The sequence below is a fragment of the Hydra vulgaris genome, chromosome 10 (genome assembly GCF_038396675.1).
Source record: "Hydra vulgaris chromosome 10, alternate assembly HydraT2T_AEP".
Classification (NCBI taxonomy): Eukaryota; Metazoa; Cnidaria; class Hydrozoa; order Anthoathecata; family Hydridae; genus Hydra; species Hydra vulgaris.
The window spans coordinates 14,092,999-14,107,500 of record NC_088929.1 but is presented as its reverse complement, the minus strand read 5'-3'; the positions used below and the strand labels follow the sequence as shown (position 1 = coordinate 14,107,500).

Below are 14,502 nucleotides of genomic sequence, written 5' to 3'. Positions count from 1 at the left end.
TACAGAAAATAGTAAGCTATACTTTTCATTTTTCAACACAATTAAACATGGTAAGTTTTCCATAAAACAACAATCTATTTCCCAATGGAACCAGCGTATTCCTGCATTAATAAAAAAGTTTGAAAAAAATATCCCCTTGTTACGGATTATTTACTGCTAAACAGAATTCAATTTAAAAATATATTGTTGGAGTGTATTTCTTTATAATTTCTCTCTGTACCTAAGTTGCCTTTGATATATAATTTCTTTAACTAAGAAGTGGTTTGATATTTGCTTTATTTATTATTTATCTATATTATATTTATTTATTATTATGTTATTATTGCTACATCTTATGTTATTATTATATATATATATTATTATTTTTTTGTTTTTTTGTTAATTCACCTCCCCATGGTCGAGAAGGCCACTATAGATGAGGAGGCTACTTAATTGTGGTTATAACCCTCTCAACTCTATAACTCCGAAACACAAACCTTGACGAACAAGGTTGCTGCCCTGAGGAACAAGTTGAGCGCGGTATTACCAGGGACATGGTGGGGATCAAACTTGGAACCTCTTGCTTATAAATCTCTACCATGACACCACTGCCGCTGTAATTAGTATATATTTAACTATTAATGTAATTATTTAATGTAATTAATATATATTTAATTATTATCTATGATATGTACATACAATTTATATTGTATTATAATTATTCTTAATATTGATACTTTATTATTATTATTATTTTGTATTATTACTATAATTATTACATATATCATTATTATTTGTTTAACAATCTAATTATTACATATATCATTACTATTTGTTTAACAATCTTTTCTTTTTTTTCTCTCATTTATATTTTGTATGTTTTTTAGGTGTCACTCCATTGACAAGTTTATAACTATATGAGTGACACCTAACCAAATTCTATTAATTTACGATAAGCATTTGTAAATTTTTATTGATATGGTTGAATAAAAAAAAAGTAAAAAAAAAATATTAATTATATATATATATATATATATATATATATATATATATATATATATATATATATATATATATATATATATATACATATATGTATATAAATAATAATATATATATATATATATATTTATATATAAAAACAATAATATATATGTATTATAATAATAATTTATAATATATATATATATATATATATATATATATATATATATATATATATATATATATATATATATATATATATATATATATATATATATATACCAAGTCTTTTTACTTAAAAAAACAGTGTGAAAAGAGCTCTTAAATTGGTTGTAAAATGATGAATAATTGTTATATTTTGCAATGAGTTCAATTTACAAAATTTTTACCCAAAAATAACAAAAGATTTGTATGTAATGAAATTACTGAGAAATATTTGAGCAACACTTACAAAGCCCTACTCATTAAGTTCTGTTTTCATAAAGTGGTTCTGTTATGTACTTATATAGTGGTTCTGTCTTGTACTCATAAAGTGGTTCTATTTTGTACTCATAAAGTGGTTCTGTTTTTTACTTTAATTTTTTTACTTTGAGTGGTTCTTTTGACATATGCAAATGCATATCAGGCTTAGACTTTGGTATCCATAAAGTCTACCAAAGATAATTAAATCAACATGGATATTATGACATTATGGAAAATGTGCTTATTTTTTGTTGTGATTTATTCAAAACTAATCGAAACTGATTGTTTCAAAAAGACAATACTATATTGTAAACAATAAATCATTGATTATTTTGCTAAAAGCAATATTTAAATCCTTGTCCTGCTTGATCATGTGATTAAAACCCCATTGAAAATTTATGGAGTTAGATGGACTGTCAAACCCCATTGAAAATTTATGGAGTTAGATGTCAACTATATAAAAAGCAAATAACTAGTCACAAGATGTTTTAAAAGGTTGTGACAAAATCTGTGGTTTAAAATAGCAAAAAAAAATTAATTCTAATAAATTGCTGAGAAAAAAACAGTAAAGGTCACAAAATACAATAGGGTCATACAACATAATAATATATTTTGATTAAAATTTATTTAAAAATTTAAACTTTTTTGCACTCTCTTCTCATTATTTTATGATTAATCATGTCTAACATTTAATTTCATAAATATTTTATGTTTTTTTTTTCAAAAATGTGTTTTAATTTCAATTAGCCATTGGCAAAAAAACTTTCCATTTTCTTTTCTCTATGTGCAAAAATTGATGTTGACCATAGTCAACATCAATTTTTGAAAATTGTCTTTTAATACCTCTAAATGTATTCTATATACCAAAATAACGCTGGAAAAATAAAAAATATTTTTAGAGTTGACCCCATGATTCTCTAACATTTACAGGGTTCTTCAAAAGTATGTCAACCTGGTACTCAAAATGAAGCAAAATGATATAAAAACCTTGAAAATGTTTTTTTTCATAGAAAATATTTTTTTTACTTTATTGCATAAAAAGTATGGTTTTTTTAATCAAAAAGTTAAAAAAAGTGCATTTTTACTGGTTTTTGGAAGAAAAAAAATTTTTTCAATATTTTTTTAATAAAACAAATAATATTTTCATAATTTTTATATAATTTCGCTTCCTTACCAGAATATTAACTTTTGAAGTTTTTTATTTTTAAAATATTGTGACCCTGACCCTTCATATTTCTCATTTGTCAGTTTTCATTGCTCAGTCTAGTTCAAGCAAGGCAGATTTCCTGCAACACATAAAAAAATTGATATAATTAATTTTGTTTTTGTTTTGTTTTAATAAGTAAAAATTACTTCTGTGTGTATATATAAATGTGTGTTAATAAAATAAAAGAGATAAATTTTTTTTTTTTTATTTTTTTATTTAATTTAACTATTTTTTTTTTTTTTTATAAAATGGCACAAATGCTTACTTGATTGAAGATTTATTTTTGGCAGGTTTTAAACCACTTGAACCAACTCTTTTGTTTTGCAAAGTTTCAATAGGACATGAGGTTTTTTGTTGTTTTATGTTTTTCCTAAAACTTGATTAAATGATATTCTGTATTAATAAAACAATATTAATATCAAATAATATTAAATGTTTTTAGACAATAAAACTTATAAGCTGAAAAAGTGTAAAAAATACCTTTAAATGTAAAAAAAAGTGAGGAATAAAGTTAGCAATTAAGCTGGAGTCCAGTTTTAAATAAATTTAGTTAATCCCTTGTCTTATATATGTCTTTAATTGGATTTAGTTGATTCCTGGTCTTATATATGCCTTTATATGCATTTAATTTATTCCATGCCTTATATATTATTTAAAACACTTCTACCCACAATAAATAAAAACTGTAGATTCAAACTGTTCAAAAAAATTAAATTTTCAAAACCCAAATACACAAGAAGCCAAATTTGGGGCAAATATTAAAAAAATGCAATTACAAAAAAAATTCCAAATTATTGACATTTACCTTGTGCTCAAGCGGCAAAATACCCTGAAAAATGCCCTAAATTTTAAACTAAAATTTTTTTTTCTAATGTGATCATAATGGTTTTAAGTTGTTTTTTTAGATTGTTGTGTATCTTTTCATAATTATTGTTTATATTAATAAATAATTTCACAAAAAAATATTTCAGCGCAAATGCGCAAAAAAAGAATTTAGTGCAAATACGCAAAAAAAAAGAATTTTTTTTGCATAAATAATGTGAAATCTTTTTTTCATTTTAAACAACACTTATGATGGTCCAAATTTTTTATTGTTGTTTATCATTATAAACAATAATAAAAAGTTTGGACCATTATGATCACATAAGAGAAAAAAATTTTACCAAATATTGAGATTTATCTTGCGCTCAAAGCCAAATAATTTAGGAACAGTTTGGGCATTTTTTGGAATATTTTGTCGCTTTAGCACAAGGTAAACGTCAATATTTTTGGATCTTTTTTTGTAATCGCTTTTTTTTTATATTTGCCCCAAAGTTAGCTTCTTGTGTATTTGCGTTATGAAAATTTTTTTTTTTGAACAATATATATATATGACCTTAGATATATTCTACTATCTGTTACATAACTTAAGAACTTGAATATATCTACTATAGATATATTCAAGTTCTTAAGTTATGTAACAGGTAATCCAAATAAATAGTCAAATTAAGATATGAAGGATTTATTTGAAACAAGGCTACATATTATTCTCAATGCAAAATTAGATTATACCTATAATGAATTAAAATTGTTTTTCTTTGGCAAGTTAGTAAAACGATACAAATTTTATAATTTATTTAACAGGCAACAGAACATATTGAAAAACTCAGGCTTAACTTAGCATTTAATTAGATACACTTTAAAAATATGGCTGTATTTTATTTCTAATCCAGATCATTTTATTAATTTAGTAGACTTTTATAATTAATATTAATTTTTAATTTTATAGTTAATATTAATTTAATAGTTTAAATATATTAGAATAAAAAGTAAATTTTTTATATGACAGTAATGACAATTGAAGTAAAAAAAAATAAATAATGTGTCTTAAATAGTTACTTTATTTTAACAAAATGTTGTTTTTTATGAAGTTTTTGTTTGAATAATGTTGAGATTCAACTCAATTTTATTTAAAATCAATTTAAATAATAATTTCTAAATTTAATTAAATAAGTTTCTAAATTTCTATTTCTTCATTTCTCAAATATTTTAGGACTTTCAGATTCTAGTGAGGAAAGAGGGGAGGGTATTTTTTTAATAGCTAATAATTTCAGCTATAAAGAAATCTTCAGCTATAAAAATCTTTAATAAACTTCACTATAAATAATCAATATATTAATTGATCAATAATAACTCAGAGATTCAATAACTTTTAATAATCTGGTTGGTAGAAATTATCTTTTGTTTATTAAGTTATGAATTCATTGCATCTCAAAATTTTCTTATTGCATCTCAAAATTTTGCAGACCAGTAAATTAACTGTACAAAATTAAATTTAAAAATAAAAACATTTAAAAAGTTGTTTAAAATAACACATGCGCCCAAAAAAAGAACTAACTACCTTGTTTAATCCTTCTTAGGATTTTAATTTTTAATGTATAAAATATAAAATCGTTCCTTAAATTCAGGTAAATAAAATTCTATAGTTGTATAAAAATATAAGTAGGCAACATTTATAAAGTTTACACTATAGTTATAGTTATTAAACGTATGCATGGCAACAAAATGACATTTTTTTAATGTGTTTATTTGCTTTTATTTTAAAATGTTGGACTTTAATTTTGTAATTTATAACTTTTGGAATTTTTTTAAAATAATTAATATTGTAATTTATAACTTATGGAATTTTTATTAAATTCAGCAAATGCCATGTGGCTGGATAGCTCAGTTGGTTCAAGAGTCTAACGAGTTGTTTAAACTCAGACTGTTGTGCAATACGAGTTAAAACTCAGACTGTTGTACAAATCCAGTCTTAAGTACTTCAGTATGCAAATGTATAGCATAACATAGCATGAAAATTAAATTTAAATAAAAAAAATTTCATAGACTCAATGAAAAACTACTTTGAGAAAAGCTTATAGGAAATCAAACGTGTATTATAACAGATGGCAAAACCTGCTACAAACTCAACTGTTTGACCCTCCGAGGCCAATTGTTTTATGCAATCCCAAAAATAATTAAGCCTGAGATTTTACTAAAAACAGTTAGAACTGAAAAGTTGGCAAGAAAGTTATAGTTTGACAAGCCATCTATTCATGTGATTTCAAATCATTTTTTATGAAGATAAACATGAACTCTGAGTTTTGAGTGGAAGAATGTTTAAAAAAAAAACAACGTATGTCTATAATTTCAAAGGATGTTGATTTTCCTGTTTTCTGGCATTGTATCTTGCCATTACTCAAGAAGTGTAATTGAATGATATTAACAAAATGGTACCGATTTTGTTCCTAAAAATATGAATCCACCAAATGTGCTACAACTCAAAAAACCAATTAATAAACTTTGGGAAAACATAAAATGTGAGGTGCATAATAATGGCAAAGTTACTGCAGATATCAATTCATTTTGCCATACTTGGGGTGATGCATCAGGAAATTTTAACAAAAACCCTCGTCCAATTGAGAGGTGTTCTCAAAATACTGAAAAAAATTGTGATCAGCTGGAAGATGTTTTCTTAAAGCTTTGGTGTATTTGAAGATAAATTTGCTTTAAAACAAAATTTTTTTTTACTAGACAAATTACTAGATGTTTAGCAAATTTTCTGGGTTAGTTAAAACAAATTTTAATTGTGTTTTGGATAAATGTAGTAAGTAAATTATTAATAGGAAATTAACAACATCCTCCTAATTATGGAAAATGTTGCTTTTTAGGCATATATATTATGTTTATCAGCGCCAACTAATATAATTAGTTCAACGCAACAACATTTTAAAATCAATCATGCAAAGTTGAAAAGTATAAATTAATGCACATATATCTTTATATAATTTTTTTAATACTGATGATCATGATTTTAGGAACCTGCATTATCTAATCTCCGATTAAAAAGTCTTATTGAAATATTATCATTAATGGATGAACAAGATAACTGGTGCTATGTATTTGATGAGAAAGATAATGAGTATAAACCAATTCAAACAAGTGAAAAGATTATTTTATCTCCAGAAAAGAAATATATTGAGCTTTTAGAAACTAGTCAAGAAGAAGTTGAGGTAGCAATCTAAAATCTCCTTAATGTAAAAAAATTTTATGTTTTAAATCAGATTTTTCTTGAGTCATAAAAAATTTTATATTTACAGGATTTTGAAGATGACGTTATTTATGAAGATGATGACAATGAAGACTTTCAGTAATTTATTTTTTTTAATTCTATTATCTCAACATTAATGTTAGAAATAACTAGTTTTGTATTTATGGTCATATTATGTCAATTTTATGTTAATTTAAATAAAATAGACGTTTTATAAATCAATGTTTTTTTTCACTGAAGTGTCATTTATGTCGGACTTTTACTTTTCTTTTTTCCTTTTTTGCCGAGATTTTTGTTTCACTGTCTTAACATTAACTGTTCGTTGTTTTCACTGCCACAAACTGGTAACAAATCCTAATATAGTATAGTTTATAATTAAACAGTAAAAACAAATGTTTTAAAGTATTTAATACAATATATTTTCAATATATTTTTGTATTATTTATGTTATTGTTTCTACTTTCTATTTTAGTGAAACAGCGCAGATTAATGACTTAAAGGTTGTTTTTTTAAATATTTTTCTTAGGGTTTTTGCTTTTTTATGGTATAATTTATTTTTTTATGATTTTATTTATTTTTAAATGTATTCAAGTTAATTTTAGTTTTTTAATGTGTTTTGTGTATGGGCGTTTGATGTTGTTTCCCGTAGGCATGCTTGATGTTTTGTTTAGGCGTGTTTGATATTGTTTTTGTATATGGTGTAAGTTTTTTCTGAATTTATTTTATTAAACTTGATGTAATTTTTTAATTATGTTTTTAGGCTCAAAAGGTTGCTTTACAAAAAATCATTCAAGCACAGGAAGAACAGCGAAATGCTGCAATGGTAAATTTACTTTTTGAATATAATTTGCTTTAAATATTTAAATTGGTATATTTAACTGAGGGTGTAGGGTGTAGAACTGAGGGTGTAGAAGGCTTTATATTTTGATGACTTTGAATTTTTATATTTGTAAGCAAAAATTACATTTACATTTTTAAACTAAAACTCTGTTAGCTACACTAACAGAGTTTACATTTCCCAACTTGTCTAGGATCACCAACTTGGTCTTGTCTAGGATCTCCAATTTGGTCTTGTCTAGGAGCTTTAACTTGGTCTTGTCAAACAATTCTCTGCAGTAAGCTTAGAAGAAAAAGAATTAGAGATCTGTGTTTAGGCCTTTAATTAGATCATTCTCTTTTGTTCACTGTATCTCCTCTTGACTGCCAGGTCTCCTTTTCAAGTCCTTCTTTCAACTAATGTCTAAGAAGTACTCCGTAAACTCAATAGAGTTATCAAAGTTATTTCAATCATTTAATCTTGTGTTGTTTTTGTATATATATTCTTTGACTTATTCAAAAAAATAAAATACAATTTTTTTTACCCAATGTTCCAGGGACTTTGAGGACTTAAAAATTACTATCAAATTTAAAAAAAGTTTTTTCTTAGTCCACGGGCAAAAACCACTACACTTATTGGATACTCTAATACAAAATGTGTGGCAGGCTCACTGTGTCTTAGGATATACTAAGTTAAGCCAAGTTGTTAATAAAAATTAGAGATAAAATTGTTTATGCATGTTGTGTGTGTATGTGTGTGATAAATTTAAAAATCAGCTGTAAACAACACAGATTTATTATAAGCTCATAAAATTATGCCTCCTAAAATTTAAAAATGCAACAACTTGAATATATTGTTGAATACTGTTTCAAGTGTGATATGTTGAATATATTGTTGAACTGTGACTGCTTTAAGTGTGATATGTGTTGACTTTGTAGTGCTATTAAATAAAATAAAGAGATGTTTTGTGTTTTGGAATAATTTAAAGTATTTTGGAACAAATAAAAAGTCTTATAGTTATATTAAGGTTATTGTTAGATGCACCTCATGCACCTCACAATTATGTTAGATACATCTCATGCACCTCACAATTATTGTTAGATACCCCTCTTGCACCTCACAATTATGTTGTGATTACTTAGCTACATAACCTGTTGTTTTATTTGAAGGCAGTTATTGAAAATCAAAAAAGGTTGGGTCGCAACATATTCGAGAACTACCCATCAACAATAGTTGCTGATACAAATTGTTATATTGATCGTTTACCATTAATGCAAGCACTTCTGCAATCTAAAATGTTTTGTATTGTTGTTCCACTAATAGGTTTGATATTTTTTAAATTTTATCTTTTTCTGACTATAAATAATAGTAATTGAAATCTTGAATCAAGGAATTTTTTTTTTCAATTTCTATGTTTGTTTTACCTCAAATTACATTATTGACAGCTCAATGTTTTGTCCAAATGTTTTGTTTATATTTTTTAATTTCTCAAGGTCACTTGTGTAGTTTTTAAGTTATTTGTTTGAATTTATTTTTCAAAGTTAGTGCTGATGTTTTTTAATTTTTATTTTTTTTTAGTTATTAATGAGTTAGATGGGTTAAAGAAGGGCTCAAGCAATACTAATCACCGCTTACAGCAAAGTGCAGGGTATTTATTTATTTATAAATACAATTAATTGTTTAGTTATTTGAAATATTTTCTTTAATAGTTAAATTTTTATATATATTAATAAAAAACTTATTAAAAATTATATGTAATCATAATAACACATTTAAAATATATTAAAAAAAAAAGCTTTTAGTAGTAGACATTTTTTTGAACTTGTTAAGGACACTTTTTCTCTACTAAGAAGAGGGAAACTAAGGACACTGAGCTTCTTTAGAACACTTTTTCTTCTTTCTGTAAATTTTAAGTTTTTCCTGTGAAATTTTAAGTTTTTAAAAAATACGTTTAAAAACGGGTTTTTTAAATAAAGTCAACATCAAATGACTGTTCAAAAATGTCTAAAAAAAGAGTTTTTTACAGATTTCAGAGCATTCACTTCTATTTAGTTTTTTGAAAGTATTAAAATTTATATCTAACTAAATCTAATCTAAAACTATTAACTAAATTTATAAGTGATTAGGCTCTATTTATAAACAAACTGACTTTTTATTTTTTTGCGTGGAATAAAAAATTGAAGTACAAGGGGTTTTGTAAAAGAATCAATGCAACATTTCATTGTTATCTTGTTATACAGGCATGTATCCATATTGTTTAATGGCTTTTTAGCTTAATCTTTTTCTTTTAAGTTTTTTATTTTATTTTTTAATATTTTTTTCCTTCAGTTAAATAAAGTTGGGCAAATGCGGTTAAATCAAAATTGTTAAAAAAAAAATGTCATTCTTTTCAGAAAAACTTTATCCAACAAAACTTAACTTCTTGTATGTAGATTAAACAACTACAGTTTTATCAAAAAAGCAAAAAAAGAAATTTTCAGTCTTTTGAATTACTTTATCATAAAATCATCTTTTTCCAGATATATTCAGAATTCCAGATATTTCTTTCAACTTTTGGTTTCTAAGTTTTAGTTAAAATAAGAAAAGTTTTGAAATAGTTAAGAAAGCTGTCAGCTTAAAGCCGATGCTATATTGATGCTATATTATTGACTGCTAGCTATGTAATTTATGTAATGTAAAAATGTTAAAAATATAAATATAATTGATGCTTAGAGGAAAAGAATTTTTATTTATTTTTGTGTGTGCAAAGTATTCTGGATTTTTAAAACATGATCTGGATGATCATTTATCATAGTGATAACAAAGTGTTAGTTTGAAATTAGCTTCAACTACTTCATTTTCTTCAACTCCCTCCCCCCTCCTCTTTTTTTCTGTGTGTTAGTGTTTGTTTCCATTTATCTTCTTCATCTTTTTATTTTATTTACACAGCTTTTTCTTATATAAGTTGAAGAACTGGCTACAGTTGATGTTTGATGCCTTAACATTTTCGACCTTAAGAGACCTTGACATAAATAATCTGATAATTTAAAGGGCTTATAAAGAGAAAAATGTAATTTCTTTTTTTATGTTTATTTTTTTAGATTAGCTGTTGATATGTTAGAAGATTGGTTCAGCAGGAAAGATTCTTGTTTACGTGCCATCACGAGTAATGGTACAGAAATGACAACAATTGCTTTTCGTGCAGAAGAGTTTTCAAACGATAGAGTATGTTCTTTGTATACTTATGTTTGCAATTCTACCCATAATTCTAGTTAAAAATCTGATCACAATGCTACCCACAATTCTAGTTAAAAATCTGATCACAATTCTACCCACAATTCTAGTTAAAAATCTGATCACAATTCTACCCACAATTCTAGTTAAAAATCTGATCACAATTCTACCCACAATTCTTGTTAAAAATCTGATCACACTTCTACCCACAATTCTAGTTGAAAATCTGGTTGCAATTCTACCCACAAGAAAAAAAAATTCCACCACTTTTATTTCTACTATCCTATTTGTTTAAAGTAAATTTTTATTTTAAGAATTTTTTTCTGAGATTGGAATTAGAAATAAAAAAATGACTTGCACATTAGACTTTTGCAAATGCTAACTTTGCAATGGCTTCTGGTTTTCCATGAAAGGTCAGTGGTGAAAAAAGATGTAAAGTAGAAAACTCAGTAAGATTCATATTATTCATCAATATTGCAATATTGCAAACCAAAACCAATGATGGGTTGCCCTAGTACCAAAACGTTATAGTAAATAATGGATAGTGTTATCCATCATCATCATCATCATCATCATCATCATCATCATCATCATCATCATCATCATTATCATCATCATCATCATTATCATCGTCATTGTCGTCATCATCATCATCATTATCATCATCATTATCATCATCATCATCATCATCATCAACAATTTTAATACTTAAAAAGTAATAGTTTAATACCTTTAAAAACTTTTCCAGACCATTAAAACCAGTTTTTTGAAAAGACCAGCATGCAAGGCTTTAACAAAAGCCTTTGACATGTCGAAAGAAAAGCTTCTCTGGTTTCATCTAATGCATGAACCTTTCTGTTATGATGTTTAAAAAGTCAGTTGTAGAACAAATTGATCAAAGTCTGTTTTGATTGTCAAAGAATAAGTTGTTTGACTCAAGATTAGAAGTTTAGTAGTTAAAGACTTAAAGACCCTGCTATTAGTAGTGAAAGACTGATTGAAAATTAGTTAAAGGAGTCTGATCAGGCGTTTTAAAATCAGAACTACAGTATGATATTTTCTAGCTATCATTAAAACAAGATTCAGTTGTATAACAACTTATTAACCTGTTTCTCTGCAATAATATAAGAAGTGGAGTCACTAATACAAGAGTTGAATTAGAGAAAATGTCAATTTGGAGTTGAATTAGAGAAAATGTCAATTGTCAATTTGGAGTTGAATTAATTGTCAATTGACAAAAGAGTTGAATTAGAGAAAATGTCAATTGTCAATCAAAGAATAATAGCAATCATCACTGATATCTAAAGATAAACATTCTGAATTTAAATTAGATCTACAAAGAGCAAGTAAGTCTGCTGGTTTTTGCAAGATTCGACAAATGAAAAGTAAATTTGAAGAATATAAATATATATGTAAAAGTTTGAAACAATTTGATAGTGACGATGTTTTTTTTATATTAAATATTTTAAGGTCTAGTTGTTATGAAAATTACTAGACAAATTTAAATTATTAGACTCAAATGTAGACAATGTATGGTATTCTAAGCAATAAGCTATACAATTCTGTTTAATCAGTTTGAGAGCTACCACTGAGATATTAAACCTTACTACCAGTGGCTTAAAAACCACTAAGTTAAATTATAGAGCTTGACTCTCATTTGAAATTAGAAGTTGCCACCACCAATGAGGCACATGCAAAAACCCGTTGAGTCAAGAAGATCCAGCTTTCATCATTCTAAGCAGGAAACAGTGTAATAGATTTAAATCTACATTAGATAAAAATGGGGTGTAAGTCTGGTCAACAGAAATTTTCTGCTTACCACTAAAATCTTAGCCTAGTACGGTTTCTACAAGACAATAGTCAAATGTTAACGTCTGCCCAATATGAGTGTTTTTATCAAAACACCGTCTCGTTTCTCAATCAAAGTCAATAGACAAAGGATGTTCTGAGTCAGAGTTAACTTTTTCTAAAAAAATTATTCTTTGTCTAAAATCTTAAGTGCTACAAAGCAGCATACGACTATGGAGGTGATCATGATAATCCAATCCTGAACTAACCTGAAAGAATTTTACTATTAATTTTTAATCATCAGTTTTTTAATCAGTATCAGCATTAGCATCATCCTTTTTCTGTTATTTGGTAATAACATCTACCACAAATGATTTCACTATTTTTTACAGCAAGTATCCTATGAAGTGAAAATATTTATATAATTATATAAATTATATATTGCATAAAAGTAATGTTTAAATCATATGTTAAATTAAATGTTTAAATCACTATTGCTTTCCTTTGGAGAACTGTTGAAAAAAAGATTTTGAAACGACTAACATAAATGGCAGCTTCCTTGATGTTGTTTTTTATAGTAAAAGAATTGATATACATATATATATATATATATATATATATATATATATATATATATATATATATATATATATATATCAGTTTTCTCTTACTATATTTCAATATATATATATATAAACATATACATATACAAATTATGTTACACATACACATACAAATACATATACAAGTTATGTTAGTGTATTCTACAATTAGAGTGCTCAATGTTCTTAAAGAACTGAGCAATAATAAATCAGTAAAAACACTTATCTAATTTTTATTTGTCTTTAACAGATATTTCACCATCAGTAGGTTCATCAGGTTTCCTGATGAACCTACTGATGGTAAAACATGCAGTTGAAGACAAATAATATCTATATATGATGGTGAAACATCTGTTAAAGATATATATATATATATATATATATATATATATATATATATATATATATATATATATATATATATATATATATATATATATATATAACAACTAAATATTAATTTTTTTGTTGCGTAGGGTAACAACGACGATGTCATATTATCATGCTGCGTGAGATATTGTAAAGAAAACATAACTCGAAGTGAAGGTAAAAATATCCCTCTTTTTAAATAGTTATTAAAAAATTCTTACATTAAATATCTTTGAATACGTTTAAGATATTAATTTGAATTTTCCGAATCAGCAGGAGACTCAAGAATCGTAATTCGTTCAGTAGTGCTTTTAACAGACGATAGAAACTTACGTGTTAAAGCTCACACTAGATCTGTCCCTACAACCGACATTGTTACTTTTATAAAAATGGCGAAATTAATTTAAAAGGTAAACCTTTGTTGGGCGACTCTTTTGGCATGGCTGTCCATGTATTTAATTAGGACATCACATGATGTAAAAACTTCGTTTTGTGCTGAAATCCAGTATAATTCTTGGGAACCTATCCGGTATCGTGACATTTTTAATCCATCGGTGTATACCCTAGTTCTTCATGAATGCCAAGTTTTCAGAGTTTTTTCAAATACTTGAAGAACCGTCAGACCATTGACCGTTGAAATTTCGAATAAGATCAACCGTTGGGAATAAAGAATCAAAAAGTTTTTTAACTTTCAGACTTTATTTCACTTTCAATGGTGATGTAATGGTGATCTTTGAAGTAAATGTATTCTCACGAAGTTTTATATTTATATATAACATATAAATATCAGAAAAAGTTATCAACTCAAATAGTTTTAAGTTGTTGTTAAAGTTTTAGCTATTTTGTTTTAATATTTATATCAATTAGTTAATTATATATATTGTGTTTTAATACTTTTATGTTTTATTTTTAACCTCAATGGGGGTCGTTCAAATAATTCGTTACGTTCTTTTTTTTCGCATTTGCTTATTTTAGCCCATTTTCTTTAAATCCTGTGACGTAGCTTTTTTAA

General features: G+C 25.7%; 1 protein-coding gene across 3 annotated transcripts in view; it reads left to right on the top strand.

The window, feature by feature from the left end:
* The window catches only part of LOC101239826 (telomerase-binding protein EST1A), a 59,912-nt gene extending 45,632 nt beyond the window's left edge, over positions 1-14,280 (top strand). For 2 of the 3 annotated variants that reach the window (XM_065807305.1, XM_065807307.1), the window contains exons 13-22: positions 2,878-2,978; positions 6,469-6,663; positions 6,751-6,800; positions 7,174-7,201; positions 7,462-7,524; positions 8,688-8,841; positions 9,097-9,166; positions 10,599-10,722; positions 13,598-13,667; positions 13,764-14,280. In XM_065807305.1, the coding sequence (XP_065663377.1) occupies positions 2,878-2,978; positions 6,469-6,663; positions 6,751-6,800; positions 7,174-7,201; positions 7,462-7,524; positions 8,688-8,841; positions 9,097-9,166; positions 10,599-10,722; positions 13,598-13,667; positions 13,764-13,897 (989 nt within the window). In that variant the 3' untranslated portion in view covers positions 13,898-14,280. The remainder of the gene's footprint in view (positions 1-2,877; positions 2,979-6,468; positions 6,664-6,750; positions 6,801-7,173; positions 7,202-7,461; positions 7,525-8,687; positions 8,842-9,096; positions 9,167-10,598; positions 10,723-13,597; positions 13,668-13,763) is intronic. The other variant, XM_065807306.1, reaches the window with a different exon arrangement.
* Positions 14,281-14,502: the final 222 nt, after the last annotated feature.